Source organism: Abramis brama (genome assembly GCF_963993115.1).
Source record: "Abramis brama genome assembly, chromosome: 16".
Taxonomy (NCBI): Eukaryota; Metazoa; Chordata; class Actinopteri; order Cypriniformes; family Leuciscidae; genus Abramis; species Abramis brama.
The window spans coordinates 25,071,469-25,094,570 of NC_139978.1; the positions used below are offsets into that span (position 1 = coordinate 25,071,469).

Genomic DNA, 23,102 nt, shown 5'->3' on the forward strand with positions numbered 1-23,102 from the left:
AATTGGTTAAACTGATTTTATTTTAGTTTTAAATGCTTGGGCAACATTTCTTATTTTCCTTTTTTAAGTTAAGTTTATGTTATTCATCTGATATTTGTTTTTTATTTGAACTTATTTCATCTTTATTTCTATTAAAAAATAAATACTATTACGAATAATACTATTAATACTTAATACTATTACTAATACGATTCTTTCTATTAAAAAAAACACGATTCTTAATACTATTAGTTTAAGTTAACGATTATTACTAACATTATTCAACAGTATTGTTAACTAATTTACTTAACAATACTGTTGACAGATTGTTTTATGCTAAGTGACTTATATGGGTTAGAAAGTGTACATTTGTAAATGTGTTTTGCTCACATTTTTAAGATGACATGCATTTAAGCAGACACCTTTGACTGAGCATGCATGCTCACAGCATGCAGGACTAAAAACACAGCGAGATGTGTTTTTAGTCCTGCATGCTGTTAGCATGCATGCTCAGTCTTTAAGATGTTGTGTAAAGGTCAAAAAAGCATCTCAAGACGCCTGCATTCTGTTCCATTCTTTTGTGTTAGCTGTTGTTGAGTGCAAAAACATTTATTTAGCTGTTTTTGAATGGACTGAATGTGTACATTTAAGCATTGGAAATCAAACCCTTGACCTTGGCATTGTTATCGCCATTCTCAGTTCTTGTTGAAAAAGAGTGAATTTGTGCTGAGAAACAGAGGGAAAGGTGCGAAGGTACCCATGAGAGGTGGCGAACGAAAAAGATGTCTTTGAAGAGAATGAATGTGATGAAGAGAGAGAACAGAGGGCGAGAAGAATGGTTTTGTCTCCGCAGTGTGTGGTGTGAAAATAATTCTGCAATCAGCACTCCCCATGGCTTCATCTGCTGCACTCCTCTCCAATCCTTCTCATTTTAACGTCTCCACTCCTCTTCTTTATTCTCATCTGCTCTGTCTACTCAGACTCTCAAAGACACAAGAGCAGCCGGTGTCTTTGTTAGTGCTTTGTTCCTTCTTTTGAGTTTAAGAACTGCTCTTATATAGTGTTTTTTTTTTTTAGATGATAGCACATGCAGGGAGTTTTTAGAAGTGTGACATTATGGATTTAACGGATCTGTATGACTGACTGCTGCATGAGCTTGAAGCCGTACGCTGTAATGACTCATTTTATCAGCCGTACGTCACTTAAATCGTGTGCGTGTTACAGTATTTTCACAGGAACATATGGGTGTTGACATATATTCACTCAGGTGAATGAGTGCGAAGGCAGAACAATTGTGTTTCATACTTAAATGTCATTAAGAGAATATAGAAAGTTCGCTTTTCATCAGCCAGTAGTATTTCAGATGGGTAGAACTGTTATCCTTGTGCTTTAGCACAATAATGATTGAGATATAGCAAAGATTAGTTAATCTAGAACGAAAATTTGGTTAATATTTACTCAATATTTTGGATATTTAAACCACTTTTATGATACTTACATTGTGCTATTTTGGTGTTTTAGAGCTTGACAGTCCTATTCTGTATTCCCTTTCATTCATTATATTGAAAGCAGTGGCAAATACAGAGAGGTTCTCAACCAGGAGCCTTCAGCAAACTTCCAAGGCGGTTTAAAACTACCAAAGATGATTTAAAATGATTTAAAAAGTATTAATATAGTGTAGTGAGTAGTTTTCTATTTATGCTAACCTCTAAAATAATTTATGGGATAGAAATTGAGTAAAAAAATCTTTTTCACAAATCCTTTTCCAGTGAGTACTGAAAAAAATTGAAAAGTCATGGGGACGAATATTGTTGTGGACATTAGGAGGCCGTATAGGGTCAAAAAGGACCACTGAGAACCACTGGCAGTTGATGCATGTTATGCTTTAATGTGATCATCTTCACTATTATTTCCAGTTCTCTCTGTACTATGACGACAGACTAAGAAGAATGTACAGTAAATGCGAAACGAGTATGTTTAACACCCACCCAAGTGACGTGATTTAAAAAAAAAAACCTTGCTCAGACTAATCAACAGCTTTGGATGTCACACTGACAGCTTTGTTGATTATGGTGGGAAAAATCTAATTTTACTATTGATGTAGCATTTCTAATAGTGGTTGACCAATAGATTTTTTTTGATGGACTATGCCGATATCTTAAAAAGCATGGTGGTCCTTGGCCAATTTGCTCATCAGTTCTGTCTAATAATGTATTAGAGAGGATTGAGAGGAAAGCTATTTAATGTAGCTAATGCAAAAACAATCTACCCTTTTGAAAAAGTAGTTTACATTTACATTTAGTCATTTAGCTAACTAAATTTTGATTTTGTCCAAAGCAACTTACAAATTAGGACTAAATTAAGCGAGTCATCGTGAAGAGGCAAAAACAACGCAAGAAGTGCTCAAAATACGAAGTTCAGGCATTAATCAGAGTAGCATAAGCCCAATAAGCAAGGATTTAAAGGAAAAGGAACGTTTTTTTTTTTATTTTTATGAGGTTAAGTGCTCACGTTACCTGTACCTGTTACCTGCAGTTACCTGAACGTTAAGCTACTAACAAAAAGTATATATTTATATACATCCTATTAATTAATAACTGTTATGACATTGAAATCTTTGATTATGCAATAAAGACATTTTAAACTGCACTATGCTACACTGCAGATCTCAGTAAAATACAAATGTCTTAACTTGATGGAATTATGAGGAAGGAAGGAGATGTTACTCCTGGTTGATTGATCACGATGTAAGCCCTCTGCGGTTGTCTCCTCCAGCTCGGTCTTGACCTGATGAAGCTGGTTCTCCAGTGCGTGACGTGCTGTCTGCTGATCTGAGCTTCTCTCTCCTGAAACAAAGGCTGAAACAAACTTTTTAGCATTGTTAGAAGAATGTACTATGAGTGGCCAAGGCTATTATTAACTGTACAATTTTCTTTTTTTCAGGTTAGTTTTTTTTGACAATGCTAAAACTTGTTCCTTGCTTGCATCCTTGAGAGCAGCTGGTCTGTAAAACCTCTTTTCTGTTTACTGTCTGTGTATATAGTTTGTTTGAAGGTGAGGAATGAGTCAATCTAGTTTCTAGCTCTTGAACACAAACAAGGGACAGCTGGATTGTTAGAGGCCCCTACCGTGATGTTTCCCTTTGAAATGCTACAAAGAAACAACTTTATCAGGTTTAATTGCTTCTCTGCTCAAGGAGCGCTCTGAGCCAAGAAAGTCTCGCCTCTGTGAACGAGTGCAAACAGCACACAACTGTGGACATTACATCCTTCTCCCCCAGTAGGCTTTTAGAGAGACTGGTTTAATCTAGCTTGTGTTATTCCTGAAATATGGAAATAGTTGCAACTCCAGCGGCACTTATGCCAATGTTTTGAGAGATTTTGTGTATTTAGCGAGCTGACAGAGATGTATGCCCTTCTCTTCACCGAGGAGGAGCTGGTGTGTATGTGTGTGTGCATACAAGCATGTATGTTTTCAGAAGCATTGCTGCAGCCTTTCTTCAATCCTGTGGTGAGTGCAGGGTGTCAGCAAATTTTCTAAGTCATTAAAGTAGGGCTTCATCATGATTTTTTTGGTGGAAATGCAGACTGGGTCTATTTTTAGATAAATAATGGCCCACAGATTATTGGTTAGAAAATGCATGCTACCTGTTGCTTTAGAGGCTACTGGTGCAAGTAATGATTTTATAAATTTACTTGGTCTAAAAAGGATCCTGTCGTTGGATCAGAAGTTCTGAAAAGTATAATGAAGGAAGAAAGTGTTTTCTTTTAATTTGAGGATGGACCATGGTTTGCAGCATTACACATTTGTTATGGCATCATTTGCAAATAAACCAATAACAAGAGAATACTGCTGAATGGGGATTGGGGATGCAATTCATTTGTTTGAAAACAATAAAAATAAAAATAATTCTGGCTTCAGTCGAAATGGTTTTGGAGGGCAGGACCCGAAACCATTGACCGAAACAGTGAGGTTTAAAAGGCGCTTCTCTGATGATGCATTCTTACCGTTTCAGCATCTCTTTCATGCACACACATCGTAAATAATCTACAACAGGCAAACATGTCAGGAGTGTGGATGTACTTCACTGTAACCAAAAATGATGCTAAAGTAGCAATATGCAATGTTCGGCTGAAATATCGAGGAATAGTTTTGTTGCCGAAGAACTTTACTTAACTATGATCATTTGATGAATCTCTGCTCTCTGAACAGCATACTGAGTTCAATTACCCAAATTTCATTACCCAAACTTTGTTTTCGGGTTTTCAGGTAAATTAATTTTCATTTTGGCTTCGGTGTTTCAGTGAAAACTCATTTTGTTTTATCACTACTGCTAAATACAGAACAGATGAAAACCCAGGGCTCTACTGTAAAGTCCCCCGCCCCCCAATTTTTATATGACCTTCCAATATTTTCACTAAACCCACCACAAAAGAAGTATCAATGCATTACTAGCTGTGTTGTAAAATGTATAATTTTCCTTAGTTTTCTTTAAAATGTTTGTTATTCACAGTTATTATATTTTTTCTTTACAAAGAAAATTTACAAAATGTAATTACAATTTTTTTCTCTCTAGATTTTCTGTTTAAAAGCTTAAAATTGTACAGCTATAATGCAACTTTGATTGGATTGTACTTTTAACACAATTTTGCAATACATCAAGTTTATTTTTACAAAGGGCCAAAAATCTAACTTTATTGAGGGTGGTGGGTGGTAAATGGTGTCCAAAAATTGACCATCAAAATCACATTCTCTACATTTCAATGCAAAAATAAAACAAAAAATGTTAAAACAAAAATATATGCTTCAATGGCATGTTTTTTTCTTATTTTTACAACTCTTATGATATGGCTTATAGTGGGCTAAATCAAAGGTCATCACAGGTCAATAGATCACAAGATGCAAAGAGTGCTACTGGGGTATAAAGTCCGTATCTTGGTGCTCTTTGGATGCGGGATAGTTCAATTTGCAAAAATCAAGGCACTCGTCTCAAAAATTTTGAAAAAATAAAAAGCCTTTATTTATTCATGGCTATAACATATTTGAAAACATATACATATATCCGCACACCAACGCATTGCAGCTAATGCGCCTTCATCAGGGTCATCACAGGTTCACTTTGGCCCTGGATTGGACATCTCTGCCATATACAATAATAAATGCATGTTTTCATCTGTCTCATCGACCACTTCTGACTGGCTCACCCAAGAACACTGCTAATTAATTCTAGGTGTAAACTGGGCTTGCGATTCTAAACTTCTAAGTTAAATGTCTCAAGGAGGAGGATGCAAACTTTTGTATTTGCATTTACTTATCGTGTCAGTGCTCATTAAAATACTCATTAAACTTGTTTGTTATTGAGTTTGCATGACTTGTCTGTGTGTTCGACACAACGAGAAGAATCTGATCGTCGTCCTCCCCGGCATGTCGGGGCCAGGGGTTTTTAATTTGGGTGCTGTGAGCAGAGCTTTTCCAATTCCCACCTAAATAAACAAACCGTGGCCTGGGCATCATGCCTGAGGGGCAGAGCTGCAGAAACAACACAGCCAAAGTAAATAGAGTCCTGCAGCAGTCAAACAAAGCAGCTCACAGACCTAACAGCCTCTGCTCCATCAAATCACTCTACATATAGACACGCACACGCATACTCTCACGCTCACCACCATACATAAAACATTCAAAACTCACATATGTTTGCAGCATACTGATTTATTGTATTTTCAGTACGGTGTTGCATTTTAGAATAATGAGAGACTAGAGTGGGCGACGACGAGTTCAAAGTCAGATTCATTTTATTGATTCGGTTTGTTTGGATTGTTTGTTTCATTTAAACATTTTAAGGATCAGCTTATAAAATGTACAATTTCAGCATCCATGTTCTGATGTATTCTCAGCTCCTCTTTGCATCTTAAAGGCCTCTGTGCATCACCCTGATAAGCCCCGATTTCCTTTTAATGCTTCAAAAGGAACCATTCTCCACTCATTATGCTTGACTCATCTTTCAGAGCTACAGAATTTTAATAAATCAATTCTGTAACGCATTGATCATATTAATCCACTATAAAATGACTAGGTCGTCTCCCTGCTGGCTCTATAGGCACCGTACTGTGTAATTTTCACACGTGTGACTGTGAGCGAGGGAAGTGGTGGGTGATCAGAGGAGGTTAACCCAGTTTATCCCACCAGGACTACGGTATTGATTGGCGAGGTCAGTGAAGTTTACCTGTGGGGTACAGATGATCCTTAAACGGAATCAACTGCTCCCTGTTCCTCAGACCCCTTTTGCACATCCTGCTCAACTTAATTGAGTTGTTTGTATTGATTTGCGACACCTTCTGTCTGTTTGGGACACTCGTGGCCCATTGAGGCATTGTGTATTGATGGCTGGCTTCTAAGACTTCTTATTCTTTGCGTAAATGTCCAATACCACAGAGCACAAAGAAGAAGGCTGATTTGTTATGACCAAACATGGCCAAATAATGCTCCGCTGGTGCCATTTGAAGGATGATTCACATTGTTATTAACAGAAATCCAGACAACACAGGAATTGCGTTGAGAAGATACTTTGTAACTGTAGCCTGGCAAACATAGTTTACTGTAAATAGATTCTGCAGTCAAGCTATTTTTTTATTTTTTTTGAAAAAGTGGCAAGTTACTTATTAGTCTATTGAATCTATACTTAAAGGGGTATTATCCCTTTACTCTTTTTTTCAAAATACAGTAAAAACAGTACTTATATTGTGAAATATTATCACAATTTACAATAACTGTTTTCTATTTTAATATGTAAAACTTATTGGGCCCTATCTTGCACCCAGCGCAATTGACTTTGTACACCGACGCATGTATCATTCCTATTTTGCACCCGCGCAAAGCGCGCTTTTCGCTCCACAAAAGCACGTCGCTAAACTAGGGAATGAACTTGCGCTCCCTGGGCGGTTCAGCGCAAAAAAGGAGGCGTGTTCCGGCGCAAACGTTCCTTCATGCTATTTTGCAGGTTTAGAAAACAATTGCGCCACTAACCAGGAAAAAATAGTTTAAAGTCAGTGGCGCGTTGCGCATGTTATTCATAAGCTATTTTAAGGGTGCATGCTTGGCCATAATCAATGTAGCGTGTGCACAACGCGCATACACTTTGATTCTCTCATCTACACAGAAGCAGCAGTTTTCATTTTTGCAAATCATATATTATTACGATAGATAGATAGATAGATAGATAGATAGATAGACAATTTATTATAAAAGCATACATCTAGCTTACACATTTACCCAAATTATCATACGCCTTTTTAACCGAAGTTAATTTGGGTGGGTTTCTCCATCCCCAACGTCCCTGACGAGAGCGTTGCTCTCCTTGGCTGTGAACCGCTCCTGGCGCGCGTCTGGCAAATACGCCGTTATAATAGGAATCCGCTTTAGAACAAAGCGCGCCTGCTCTTAAAGGGAATGTGAGATGTCGCTCTGATTGGTTTATTTCACGATACGCCCAAACCACACCTATGAATAATGAAGCTACTTCAGACCAACCCATTTTAGATTTGCGCCTGGCGCAAGAGTCATTTATCCCGCTGGGAAAATAGCAACAGCGCCAAGACCCGCCCACAAAGTTACTTGCGCTTTGCGCTTTGACACTTGCGTTTCAGATCGTTAAAATAGGGCCCATTAACTTATATTGATGACTTATTTCTGTGATGTCAAAGCTGTTTTTTTCTCACATGATCCTTCAGAAATCATTATAATTTGCTGATTTGGTGCTCGAGAGACATTTTCAATTATTAGCAGGGTTGAAAACAGTTGTGCTACTTAATTTTTTTCTTTAAAAACAGATATCCATTTTTTTGTCAGGATTCCTTAATGAAAATAAAATGAAAAAGAACACCATTTATTTGAAATAGATATCTTTTGTAACATTATAAATATCTTTACTGTCACTTTTGATCAATTTAATGCATCCTTCTTGAGTAAAAGTGTTAAAGGCTTAGTTCATCTAAAAATGAAAATTATGTAATTAATTAGTCACCCTCATGTTGTTCCAAACCCATTAGACTTTCGTTCATCTTTGGAACACAAATGAAGATTTTTTTAAATGAAATCTGAGAGCTTTCTGTCCCTCCATTGACAGCCTACACAACTACCACTTTCAAGCTTCAGAAAGTTAGTAAAGACATCATTAAATTAATCCATGTGACTCCAGTGATTTACCTAAATTTTATGAAGCGATGCGAGTGCTTTGTTTGCCCAAAAATAACATAATTTAACACTTTATTTATAAAATATTAATCTCCAAGGTGCGTTCACGAAACAACGTCTGCTCTCGCGTCAACACAACACGCATGCATCGTGGTGCTCTCGCGTCGGAAATGAATGCTTAATCTAAAAAAAAAAAAAGAACCCTTTAATTAGTTAAACAAAATTTTATTGACCCCAAAATTTTGAATGGTAGTACATATTGTTCAAAAAGTTGTTGCCCTGAAATTAGCAATGATGAATTGAAAGTCATATATTATAATAATAATAATAATCTTTATTCTATAGAGTGCCTTTTAAAAGCAGTTTCTTAAATCACTGCACACAAAATAAGCAGTACATAGCACAATAAATAAATTAATAAATAAATAAATGAATGAATTCATTAATAAAAATAAACATCAAGCAAATGCTAGTTTAAAAAAGTATGTCTTGAGTTGAGCTTTTAAAAAAGTGAGATAAAGTGAGTGAAAACGTTCAACTTCAAACTTAAATCACATAAAATCTCTTTCAAACACATCGGAAGCCAAGTCTGCTGTAGTGCTGGAGTGTGCATCGATTGCTACCACTAACAAGCAAGGTTTTCTTTCATTTGCCGTAGAACGGGAACAGTCAAATTACTGAATCCTATTGCTTTCACTGTACCACATTCTGTATGATTTGCAGCAAAATACATTTGCAACCAGCGTCTCTAACAACTCACACAGGGGTTTTGTTAAATGTAGCATTGCTCAGACATTGTGTCAACTTTAGTTAATATAGCAGTGTCTGTTTTGGCTTTAATTTTTGTTTTACCTGACAAATGTCTGTAGTATCACTGTCCATGAGCTCCGTTACCTGCAGAACCAGCCAAACAATTGACCTAAACTGCTATGTAATATTTAAAAATTTGTGACTAACAGATATTGTTTTTCTTGACTTGTATTTATTGAAGTACAGTACTTGCTTTCCTCTTCATTGCTATTTAGAATGTCAGGGCTGTTTGATTTCGACTTGTTTAAGCTTTCCGCCATTTGTGGTTCCCTATGGGTTTATAAGAGAGAAATTTTGTCTCTAATTTAAATGGGTCGCACTACTCATGCTGTGCTTTCCCTCTGGTTTGTGCAGCTTTGTACAAATTGGCCTGGTTTCTATAGTCGAAACTGGTTTGCACAGTGCTGTCCGTTGGGCCAGCAGATAATTGGTCTGCACTGCATGGTTCAGTTGGGTAGCGCTGACTGTTTCATCCCGCTTTTGGAGTGTTTGCCATTTACGCAACAGAATACAGCAGCACTGTGGAGCAATTTTGTAGTTGACATAATTTAGTCGCACCAACAGGAAAAGTGGTAATTTTTTATGTCAGTCTTGGAACCCTGAGATATGTTGTTTGATCAGAAATACAGTAAAAATTTGATATATTATTTCAAATAAAAAATTTGTTTTTCTGTTTTAAAGTGCCCCTATTATGCTATTTTAAAGTTGACTCATTTTTTGGAGGTCTCCTACAATAGGTTTACATGCATCAAAGGTCATTTTCTCATAATATACATTGCACATCACCATCACCATTTTTCAAAGATTCCCAAACGACTCGTCCGAAGATTCAGTCTCTCTAAACCCCTGCTTTCCGAGAGCACTGACCACTGACTCTTCACATCCTCATCATTTGAAAGCGTTTACAAAGAGAATTTTCTTTTGCAGCACAGAAAACAGCGTCTTCTCGACATGTACACAACATGAACCAGCTACAGTGTTTGAGGGCGAGTCAAAGTAGACGTTGTTTACGGGCAGCCACTGAAGACCATAGGTGGTGGGCATTATGTAAATTTGTTACGCATGTATATTACTGACGAGAGACTGGATCCTTCAGTCACATGATCCTACAGAAATCATTCTGATATGCTGATTTGCTGCTCAAGAAACATTTCTTATTACAATGAATATTATTTTTGTTGAAACCATGATACATTTTTGAGGATTTTTTAATGAATAGAAAGTTCAAAAGAACCTAATTTGTTTTAAAAAACAGAATTGTTTTGTGACAATTTAAAAGTCTTTACTGTCACTTTGATCAGTTTAATGCATTCTCTCTGAGTAAAAATAATAACGTATTTAAAAAAAATCTTATTGAATGGTTGTGTTATTTTATAGATTTATAAATTCTATATGGTTTAAAATGGTTTTATGTAAAATGTATACATTTCTTTACTAGCGTTTGATTTTTGTTTTATTTATATATATATATATATTTATTAACCTTGGCAGCCCTAGTACCTGGTATTTTCCCCCCTGTCAGCAGTGATATACCATGTTGTACAGACATAAAGAGTCTGGCCTTCGTGGTTCTCTTCTGCTGGACTGCATGAGCACCTCGGCAAGAGCCCTGCGCTCTGATTCACTTTCACAAGGTTAGTTAGAGTCTCTAGAGTCTGTGTTTGTTATCTGCTTTCTGCTGCTTGCTTATACATTTTATATTCTCTCTTTCACTCACTTATATGCTAGGCGACTTACACAGTCTTGAACTTGGTACTTAAGAAGGTCCCTTTTTAGTTAATGAGCCCATAACAACAAAACAGCCTTGCAATAATCCCTCTCGCTATGCATGGCAATCTCAAACCTGCCCCCAGCCTGCACTGGATCACAGTATAATGCTACTTTACTAGGACTTGGTGCCCTTGTGAATTTTGCCGGGATATTTCACAACTCTCATCCTGACTAATGATTTGTTGACTGCGTTTTTGGAGGCGTCTGAACGAGTGCAAACTATTTCTGGCAGAGTGGATCAGAGGCCGTACTCTGATTGGCTTGTGAAGAGCGGGAGAGGGGAGATCTGTGTGTTGATAATCAAAGCATCTCCTCCTGAATTTCTGAAGCCCATTTATTTTTACGAGGGTTTATGGAGTTGGCAAAGAATTAGGAGTCTTGAGGAATCTTGTGTCATGAGTGTTTTTGTTTTTGAAATGCCAGCCTGTCTTGTCTTTTAGCTAATGTTATCGCCTCACAATCGAAAGGATTCACATTTTACAGATTATTAGCTGCTAATGAGAGTCAGGGGTTCAGAAAATTGGACGTGCTCAAAAATTCAGGCCTGTGACTCACCATTTGAATATGATCACACGAGATTTCTTGGCAGTCATTTTTGGATATTGGGTATTTATTGTGCAAGGATCTAATGGTCTAAGCCAGGTAATCAAAATATGTATAATTTAATAATGCAGTTGAATGTAAGTTTTAGGTCTCTGAAATGTATTTTTATACTGTACATTATAATGTTATGATGCATACATTCACTTGTAGAATTTATTATAGTTAGAGGTTCATTTTTAATTTATTTAGACAAAATACTATAGAATTTAAATATTGTCCGTTTATTCATTCTTGGCTATAACAAGAAAATAATGATCTGTATAATTATTAGTATTTGCCTGAATTTTAATATCTGTGCATTCCTATCTGTGACTCTGCTGCGATCCAGACACTTGTATCGGCTCTTTAAAAATGAGACAGTTATTTATATCAGAACTAAAGGCAGAATGAATCCTAACTCATGTGCATTTAGGAGAAACAAAGAAACTATTCTTCAAAACTTAACCAACAGTCCACTGTGTGTCGAGAATATTTTAAAGCTATTTGGTCTCTCATGATGGTGTGCATTGCAGAAAAATGGATTTAAAAGACATTATGATGTATCATTGATGCTATTCCAGTCTTATCTGTATCTATTGCACTTTTTAAATTGGAAATAGGTATTTAGAGCTCTGGCGTAACTAGCCCCACTGGTGAGCTGAGGGAATCATCTCAACCATACAATGCAAATCATTATTTCCACTAGAGAGAAAACACTCGGAGTACAAATTCATATAAGAATGTTTATTCTGCTCACTGCGGTTCATTTGAAGTTCAGAGTAAGACAAGAGCATGTCACACAGGTTGTGAGCAGAAGACAAGTAAAAGTGATGAAAGGAGACATTTTTGAAAAGTTAGCTTTGTTTGAAATTTTACACGACCCTCGTTTCATGCTGAAAAACAGTGGTTGACCTGAAGTGACCTGCTGTTGCAAAAATGGAAAGGTTGTTTAAATAATACATTTATTACTAAGCGATTAGTCTCAGCCCCATGGACCGTTGGCTTAAAGTCTGATGCATATGGCGCACAAGATTGAAAACGTTTCAGGAGTTTTGAAGTCATCATCTGATTTGTTGAATTCTCCAGGATTTCCTGAAGACATGTGTTTTGTGTTCTTCAACTTTCCACATGGAAACAAAGCTGTTGTGATGCCAAACCCCATCATGGAAGAAGAAATTTTTTCATCATCTTTACGACTGTGACAATAAGCACATCAGGATCAACTACGTAAATGCTGGATTTTCAAAAACATGTGAAGTTCACAGCACCATTGTTGCATTAAACTTTCATGACATTCTTGAATGAATTGCACACTGGTCTGTTATTGTAGGGACATCGACATTACATTTTCACGCCCCTAAACATTACGCTAAACAAAACAAACTGTGATGGGTTGCTTTACATTCCGGTGAGACGTCCTCTTAGGAGGTCCTTAGCCAATGAAAGCTGCTATGGAGTCCAGTACTTCTGCCATCAGTCTGAAGATCTGGATACATGAGACTACTAGGTGCTAGCTATAGCTTAAAATGATATCTAATATTTTTTAGTCTTTTGTTGACATGTATCTTAATATGTATTTGCGCTGGAATGCCTTAAAGGAGGTTTTTATTCTGATAGACCATTATCTTATTGTTTTTTTAATTTTAAAGTTAGTATTTGATCAATTTTTTTTTTTCTAAAAATATTTAGTGATAGGATTTTTTTAAAGTAATGAGTGGATTAATAAAACACTTTCAAGGATGAAAGAAGGACAAAATTATAAAATGATCAATGCTTGGGTCTCTATCAACCCACTCTGTAAGCACTTCTTTTTAATGGTTGTATCATATGCCATTGTTTTCGTTGGAATTCTGATCTGTGTGAACCTATACTTTATTCTATGCTACTTTACTGCCTGTAAGTAGTGTGAATTCAATCAATGGCACAACCTCTGCTCTGCATTTCAACTAACCTCAAGTTTAAAACCCTTTCAACCCACACAACCCAAACTTAGCAGGAGCTCTTGTGGTCTGATTTTAAGAATCAAGCACCATCGACCCACGTAGCCCGAAAAATCAGCCAGAGGACTTCTGCATGCTATTAAAATCACTTGTAAACGGACACATTTAAATTTTTGTTGGCTTGATATTTCAGGAACATGAGTTTGCCATGCAGAAAAACTATAGGCTCCATTAAAGATTCATGATCTGAATATTGCAAGTATCTCTAATGATTATGCTGTGGACATATTGCAGCCTGTCTTGTATTTGCAATTACATTATGCATACTGACCTAAGTAAATATGACTCGCTGTGCTGCGTGTGCTTGGTGCTAGTATTGATTGTGCTCTGCTCTTCTGCCGATTTCTCAGAATTCTTTGCTTTGATGTTTGTGTAGATTGTTTTATTTTTTCCCCCCTAAAAGCCCCTTCTCCATAATCAGAGCGGCTGTTGCTATTGATTGGTGTGGTGTAAGTAGGTGTTTCTTGTAATTGTTAAACTGGTTGAGTGGTTGCTAGACTTTAATGGGCGCCCCATCTCTCATTTGGGTTCAAATCTGAAGTGAGAAAACATTGTTATTCTGGGAAATTAATATTTCCTTGGGCTAAACATTGAACTTGCAGTGTTGCAGAGAGAATTTGTGAGATATATTTTTATTTTCTGCAGAAGACAGTTTGAGGCTGGTGGAAATAGTAGGTGATGGCCTGCGTGTTCTCATACATCCCTAGTGAGATTCTTCCAAGAACCACAGGATGCCAGACCAAGACTTTGTGTGCTCTTTTAAAAAAAACAACAACAAATCATTATGTCTAGACCTCCTCTTTAGGTTCTTTTCTCAGCAAACCTCTGGGTTCCACTTTCCACTCATAAAGTTATGTCACAGGTTTAATATCCTCCTAAACAAATTTTTCACTTTTCTCCACAATTTTTCATGTCCCTAACCTTGTGTTTCTCTCTCTGCTTTCTCACCCTCTCACCTCAGGTTCCTTTGTTTACTGTTTTATTAGTGGTGTTTGCTAAAGCTTGTAGCACTGTTATTATTGCTTGAATGTAAGGTTACGGGTTTTTCTTATTAACCCCTATCCTTACGTATTAGGCATACACTTTAGCCCCTTTCACACAGCGCTTTGAACCCGGGAAATTGCCGGCAAATTGCCAGAGTGCCTTCTGTGTGAACGCAAACTCGACACGGGATTAATGCCGGGATCGATGCCGTGTTGGGGACCTAGTAACGTTGCCGTGTTCAGTCCCGGAACGCGCTCTGTGTGAACAAAAGCCGTAATAATGCAATGTCGTAGTGATGACGCTGAAGCCGGGATCGTTTGCCAGCTGTGTAACGGTACGTAATGCGCAAGTTTATGATCGAATCAGAGAAAAAAATGGACAAGCTTGGTTTCTCATAAGCAAACTTAAGACCTGCTGAGACATTACAAGTCACATCGATGTCACGTGTCTTTACGGATTTTTACGGGTCGTGTGTGAACACACTCTCTGATTCTGGAAAATCACTGGCAGTGTGAATGAACTAAAATCAAACGAACCCAGGTCAAATCCCGGGTCACTTTATCCGTGTATTTTCCGGAATCTCTGTGTGAAAGGGGCTTTTGATGGGTGATAATAACTCATCCCTCAGTGTTTGTGCTAGGGATAAGAATAATACCTCAAATTATGTGGCTTGTGCAATATTAAATTACCAACACACACACACGCACATGTCTGGTTCTCTATCTTTGTGGGGACTCTCCATAGGCGTAATGGTTTTTATACTCTACAAACTGTATATTCTATCCCTTTACAATAACCCTACCCCTAAACCTACCCATCTCAGAAAGCTGACCTCAAAAAAACAACCTCATTCTGCATGATTTATAAGCTTGTTTCCTCACCTCCTCCTTGTTGTCCCTACAGTAACATGAGTCCCCATGAGTGCGTGCATTCAGGTTGAAGGAAAAACATAAAGACACACACACACACACACACACACACACACACACACACACACACACACACACACACACACACACACACACACACACACACACACACACACACACACACACACTCTTTTATATTTTTAAAAGAAGTCTCTTCTGCTCACCAAGTCTGCATTTATTTGATCAAAAACAAAGTAAAAACAATAATATTGTAAAATAGTATTGCAATTTAAAATAGCTGTTTTGTATTTTGAAATGTAATTTATTCCTGTGATGGCAAATCAGAATTTTCAGCATCATTATTCCAGTCTCAGAGTCACATGATCCTTCAGAAATCAGTCTATTATGCTGATTTGCTGCTCAAGAAACATTTCTTATTATTATCAATGTTCAAAACATTTGTGCTGTTTAATATTGTGGTTGCACTTTATTTTACAGTACGTGCTAGGGGTGTAACAATATTCAAACCGAACTGAAATAACGTGATACGCCACACACGGTACGTACCGCGGTACTCTCATGGCATACCAAACGCCCCCCCCCACCCCTGCTGCCTCGGCCCAGTGTTGAGGTTGACCTCACTTTACCTTATGTCACAAAACTAATTTTTCTTCCTTGACATTTGATTAAATAATAATTAGGGGTGTAACGGTACACATATTTGTCCCGTGTCTTATACACATGAATGAACATCTGAAAGATACAGGACAACTTACTGAAACACATCATATCTTGTATGATGCTTGTATCATCACAAAATGTATCACCCAGCTCTAATCTGCTAAATGCGGCATGAAGAGAATAAATAAGGCATGAAGATATTATAAACTTTAACATGATTATTTTCCTTGAAACAATGTGTATTGTGAAAAGTGCAGAACTTAGAGTAAACATTAAATCTTGCTTGGCAATGTAAAATAAATTTGAATTTAATTTTGCATGAGCAAACGACATAAAATCTTGTCTATTTTTTTCTTTCTAGGTGGTTTACTTCCACACTTCCCTGTGTTTGAACACTGTGGTGGCAGTGGTGGAGTTGGTGTGTACCAGGGCAGACGGTTCCCAGGATGCAGTGGGGTCAGGGTTTGGACTCCTCCAGCTCTTCACAGGTCGTGCAGACTCCAGCATCTCTCAGGGAGAGGGCAGGTAACAGTCAACATCTCAGAGCAGTGCAGAATTTCCAGGGCATTTCCAAGAATCAGAAAAATGACACTCCTTTAGATTCCTTTAGACTGCAAAGCACAATCTCATTGACTATGCAGCAAATCCTGAAACCTGTAATGAGTGAATAAAGTGGTTTTATAATAATTGTCCCACTATTCAGCAGAAGAAATGTGTGCCTCTTTTAGTCTGTAATTTCATATTCTCTGTCATACTGAAAAATGAAACATTTCAGTACAACAAGTTGGAAGGGTCCCCTCTGAGTTTTTTTTTAATTCATGCCACCAAACACATTCCCCTCCTTTCACATGTTGGAATCTTTAGAAAAAGTCAGTGCTTTATACACTATTTTTTATTTTAATTGATTTATTTTATGTTTTTAAAAGAAATCTCTTATGTGCACCAAGGCTCTATTTATTTGATCAAATAAAAAAAAAGAAGTAATATTACAAATTAAAATAAATGTTTTTTTTTTAAATGTTTTTTAAAATGATGGCAAAGCTGAAGTTTCATTCATCATCAGTCTAGTTATCATTATCACATAATATTTATTATGTAATTATTGAAATTAGTTGTAAAATTCTGTTTTGGTGCTCAAGAAACATGTCTTATTATTATGACAGTTGAAAACTTGTGCTGCTTAATATTTGATTATTTGGACAAATTTAATACAACCTTGCTGACCCCGAACATATATTCGATCCAAAACATAATCAACATTTATACATTTTCAAGTATTTTCACTTATTTATTTATTATTTTCACTTTTAACCACCATGTCTTTCTCAGGTTGAGCCTTTTCAATGGAACCCCCAGAGCCCTCCTGCACCCAACGCTGAAAGACCCTCTGCAGTGTGAGTGCAACTCTGAGCTTCACATTTAGTCAATAGTTCACAGTCCACACTGTTAGCAGCTCAATTCTGCTTTATGAATAGTGGATTCAGTCAAAGTTTATCCAGATGAAATCAAAATGGACCCGAATTATTTTCTCCATTCAGTGCCATACATAAACATTAAGTTGATGTATTCAGATTTATGGCAATAAGAGTAATTGACGATATATTTGGGGGAAGAAAAAGCGACACCATGGCCAAACCTTCAGTCTCCATGTTTTTGTCAAAAAGACTCCTCAAAAATCGGTACCAGAGGCATTTTGGAAGGAATTCAAGTGTGACTCTGTTCTCATATCTAATGCTCTATTGTCGTGATCCAATTAAGTCTCCTAATTTTTTTCTCATTGAATAACCTGTCATACCTAAATGCGTCACATTGCTGATTTGTTTCAGGTTGACTTTGATCAGTCAGTTTGAATGTGGTTTTTAAAAGATGATATCATTCTCAGTTTTCTTCTAGGCAGTTCTCCATGAGTTTTTTAGTTCGGTACAGTAGATGGATGTTTAATTGATGTGATTACCCCAGCATCACAGCAGGTATTTGAAGGTTTGACTGAACTGGCCCTATTTCTGGGAAAGCGCATGTAGTGAAAATTGACACTAGATAACATATTCAACTCATGGTCTCAAAGGAGTCAAACCGAGCTCGAGACAACAGTAAGAGCTTAGTAATAAATAGTTGATAAATAGCACTTTATGCTTTCTGACGCTAGTGATGAGAAACTATTTGCATGTGTGTTTATTTGCCTCATTTTTCAAATGCTTTCAATATTTAATCTGTCAGTTTGCCTTGACTTTCCCCATTTAGATTTGTTTTCACTTGAAAGAAAATTGAATTAGGACTATTTCTTGCAGTGCTGTTCTAAGCAAACAATCTCCATCATGACCGTTTCAGATCTTGTTTTCCCATCTTTCCTCACACTAAAAGGTGAAAAGGCTGCTTCTGTTTAAGGAGAATCTTTAATGTGCAAATAAAAGAAAATAGTTGGGACTCACCTATAAATAATTGAAGAGATTCTTGAAACAGATTTAAAAAGTAGTCTTAATTGCGGAATGTTCTTTAATGTTGGCCCTTTTCTGCTGTTGTGTTTGGCAGATTTTTCTTATCCTGGAAGATGCATCATTTGTTTTTTTGACCTTGTAAGTGTTACATGTGAACATATCTTATGAATATGTTCCACTTTTTTGCCGTTTTTTAAATGGTTGTTTATACCACGTATACTGTTTATACATTAATTTTCTGTGTCTGTTGTTCTGAGAAGAATACATTTTCTTTTTCATTGCTTCACTGTGGTTTGGAAGCTCTCGAATGGGTTTTCTTTTAAAGCCTTTAATTGTCTCCTTTTTGGAAGCAGTTAACTGACACATTATGGTCATATGTGTATATAGATGTTCTTCCAAATTATATATTCACAAAATGAATTTTGTGGATTAATTAAATGTAAATGAAAGGCTGAAAAGGCATTTTCCTCAGTTGACAGCAGCATGTGGTACTGAACAAAAAACATGAAAAAAGAAAAAGGATAAAAGAATGCACGATTGTTACGTAATTATATTATTAATTGACATGGCCCTGGTCATCCTCTCCTTAATACAGTGCAGTCGCCCTGTCCCATGTGCAGAAAAACACCCCCAAAGCATGATGCTACCACCCCCATGCTTCACAGTAGGGATGGTGTTCTTGGGATGGTACTCATCATTCTCCTTCCTCCAAACACGTTTAGTGGAATTATGACCAAAAAGTTCTATTTTGGTCTCATCTGACCACATGACTTTCTCCCATGACTCCTCTGGATCATCCAAATGGTCATTGGCAAACTTAAGACGGGCCTTGACATGTGCTGGTTTAAGCAGGGGAACCTTCCGTGCCATGCATGATTTCAAACCATGACGTCTTAGTGTATTACCAACAGTAACCTTGGAAACGGTGGTCCCAGCTCTTTTCAGGTCATTGACCAGCTCCTCCCGTGTAGTTCTGGGCTGATTTCTCACCTTTCTTAGGATCATTGAGACCCCACGAGGTGAGATCTTGCATGGAGCCCCAGTCCGAGGGAGATTGACAGTCATGTTTAGCTTCTTCCATTTTCTAATGATTGCTCCAACAGTGGACCTTTTTTCACCAAGCTGCTTGGGAATTTCCCCGTAGCCCTTTCCAGCCTTGTGGAGGTGTACAATTTTGTCTCTAGTGTCTTTGGACAGCTCTTTGGTCTTGGCCATGTTAGTAGTTGGATTCTTACTGATTGTATGGGGTGGACAGGTGTCTTTATGCAGCTAACGACCTCAAACAGGTGCATCTAATTTAGGATAATAAATGGAGTGGAGGTGGACATTTTAAAGGCAGACTAACAGGTCTTTGAGGGTCAGAATTCTAGCTGATAGACAGGTGTTCAAATACTTATTTGCAGCTGTGTCATACAAATAAATAGTTTAAAAATCATATATTGTGATTTCTGGATTTTTTTTTTTAGATTATGTCTCTCACAGTGGACATGCACCTACGATGACAATTTCAGACCCCTCCATGATTTCCAAGTGGGAGAACTTGCAAAATAGCAGGGTGTTCAAATACTTATTTTCCTCACTGTATATATATTTAATGTACTATTAACATTTGAAGTATACTAAAGTGTGCATTTAATACAATCAAGAACACTTGATTTCACAACAAATAATTTAATAAGATATTGGTTGAAAGAAATCAACAGAAATTGATCAGAAATAATCCGATTTTTTTTTTTTTTTTTTTTTTTGGCTTAAACTAGTGGTTCTCAAACTTTTTTGGTCACACCCCCATTTCAACCTTTAAAAGTCAACCGTCTGAAGAAGAACGATTCAGAGAACTTGGCATTCGGTGCCGCTTTATAAAGGCAGAGCACCAACCACTATTTGCGCTTGAACACTGTTGCAACGGCTGTTTTCTTTTTCTTTTTCTGCGGATCGCCCCACACTTTGAGAACCACTGGCTTAAACAATGATGTCTATATAATCACGACTGACAAAACTAAACCAAGCAATTTTGTTTATAACGAGAGTGATATAGATTTGTTGTTGTCCCATCATACTGCTTGCTTTGTAGATGTGTTAATCTAGAGACTGAGCGCACCATATATGAGAGTGAATCATGGATGTAGTGTATCTGCAGGGTGTCCAGCTGTTGAAGTGTAGAAGGAGCAGCGCTGATCTAAAATTCTCTCTGAATCCAGCCTCTCCTTCTAGCTGTGTTTCTGTGCTACCTGCCATTCTGTCTCAATTATGCCTCTGCATGCTGGAGGGAGGAGATGCCCTGCTGTCTCTCTGAGAGTCTGAACCTCCTAGGGCCTCTCAGATCACACACAAACCTGCTGTCAAACACACACAAACATAGGTGCAAACATTCTCTCATATGACTTATACATCAGCGCACAGACATTCAGCCATTCTGTGCTCATTAATGCCACTGAAGCCACCTTCTGGATGGTGGAGAAACATTGGGAAAGTGGGAGGATGAGAGCAGTGCTTATCAACTGGTTTTTCCTCAGGATGCATATTTTGCGTTAAACATCACACGATAACCCAGTTCAGTTCTGTTTAATTCAATTTAGTTTGATATTATTCGATTGAATTCAAATCAGTTTTATCGATTCAGTTTAAGTTTAATCCAGTTCCATTTGATTCATTTTGATTTTATTTAAACTTGATTAAACTTAAAACTTGATTCAAGTAATTTTAAAGTCACCATGAAATCAAATTTTACAATTCGGATTTTTATATGTAATATTGTAGTGTTTATTATAAATGATTTATCTGTGCACTTCATTAATTAAAAAAAATTCATGTGCCCTTATATTCTTTAATCAAATATGTTATCCTTCCCTCCCCCCTCGAAACGACTTATCTTCTCTTCCTGTCATGTGCTATGGCGCGAGGGCGTGGCAACTCCCCTCAAACCGTTAGTCTGCTATGAGCGAGAGATGGAGAGGAGGAGCGCTAAAGTAAAACCCTGCCCTCAGTTCAATATTCCGTTTCACTTGGAAATACATCACAACACTGGAGAAAAGTCATTTGTAACTTCCGGTTCATGGCGACTTTAAACTTGATAAACTTGATTTTCATTTTATTTGGCTCAGTTCAGTTCGTCAATTGAACTCAATTAATTTTGAATGAAATTAGATTCAATTCTAATTTGATTCAAATAAGCCTGTTTTGATTTAATTTGAGTTTACTTCATTTAAGTTTAATTCATTTTCATTAATTAAAATTAATTCAGGTTAATTTGGTTCTCTTCAAATAAATGTAATTCAGTTTGGTTTAGTTCGGTTCAGTTTGAATTGCTTTACACTTTTCACAATACAGATTTATTCAAAGCAGCTTTACAAATAATAGTGAACAAGACAAATGAACCACACTGACTTGGAAAAAAACCCTTAACAGATGTTTAGGAAGAACCATGGGAGAATTCAAGATATTTTCTTTTACCATGTAGTTTTGAAGTTTTTCTAGGATATAAGTATAGCAAAATAAGACATTTTCTATACTTAATGTTCAGTTATTTGCATGGTTGGTTACATATTTTTTTCCCCATCCTGCATTGATTTTTCCCTGCTTTTTGCAGCAGAACATTTTTGGATCACGACCCACAAGTTGAGAACTACTGGCATAGAGGACGTGTAAACAGCACTGGCAAAGCCTAATAATTCTGGCTCATTGAAATCAGTGCTTTATTTGATGTGTTTGTCTGGGCGCATGTGTTTGTGTGTGTGTGTAGAAGAGAGGCAGGGAGAGCTGTGAGAATGAATGAGCAGTTTTTCATCTCAGAAGATTAGAATGCCTATTTTGACACACTTCAGTGTTTGTAGATGGCTGATTTTGACAAGCACAGAGGCTTAGTCACTCCTTCAGAATATAGACAAATAGATGCAAAGCCATGTTGATGTTACATTTGCTGTCCCTTCACCCGTGAAAGAAATGCATAATAACCTCGAAAGGCCAAAAAAAAAAGAAAACCGGTAATGTAAAATGAATTGTTAAATTATAGGTTTAATTATGAAGTATTCACTGGGAATCAGTGACAAAGTTGGTGGACATAAAGCTGAAGGTTCTGGTACACTGATTGCTATTTTATATTTTAGTGTTAACAATTATAGTATAACACAATAATAGTGTTAACTATTACATTACTGTTATTGGAGCAGTGGCTTGTGCGTATGCTTCACACATGTTGAGCCTATATGGAGATACAACACTGCAATGTGTCCTGATCACTTTTTCCAAAAAAATAAACCAAAAAAAATAAAAAAATGTTTTTAAATTGTTATTAAAATAAAACAAAAATAAATACACAAACTATTTACATACATAAAATATTTTTTTTTTCAAAGAAATTAATATTTTTAGATTGCTCAGACATTTGTAATATTCCACAAGATTTCTTTTTCAAATGCTGTTCTTTTGAACTTTTTTTTTTTTTTTTAACTTTGAACATTTCAAAATATAATTAAATATATTCTAATAATATTTCACAATATTACTGTTTTTTTTTTAATCAACCTTGGTACGCATAAGAAACTTCTTTCATAAACTTACTGACCCCAAACTTTTGAACAGTGTACCGTAAAACTTCAAATAATAGCCGAGTCCCAAATAGACTGTCTCTTTTACACGCCTGGTGTGGCTACAGGTTTGGATAAATAAAGGCCGGTCTCTAATAGAGGCCCGGTCTGTTTTTTAGTTTCGGTTTGTATTTAATCTTCTAAAACCCGTCAGATCGTCTGTTTAAGCCAGTTCTATGGAGCAGATTGTGCACGAAAGAGAGCCCTGCGTATCTG

At 36.8% G+C, this 23,102-nt stretch overlaps 1 protein-coding gene across 2 annotated transcripts in view; it reads left to right on the forward strand.

Moving 5' to 3' along the window:
* Nucleotides 1–23,102, forward strand: part of nphp4 (nephronophthisis 4) — a 168,279-nt gene that overhangs the window by 14,593 nt on the left and 130,584 nt on the right. For both annotated transcript variants that reach the window (XM_084138425.1, XM_084138426.1), the window contains exons 3-4: nucleotides 16,227–16,390; nucleotides 17,195–17,259. In XM_084138425.1, the coding sequence (XP_083994551.1) occupies nucleotides 16,227–16,390; nucleotides 17,195–17,259 (229 nt within the window). The remainder of the gene's footprint in view (nucleotides 1–16,226; nucleotides 16,391–17,194; nucleotides 17,260–23,102) is intronic.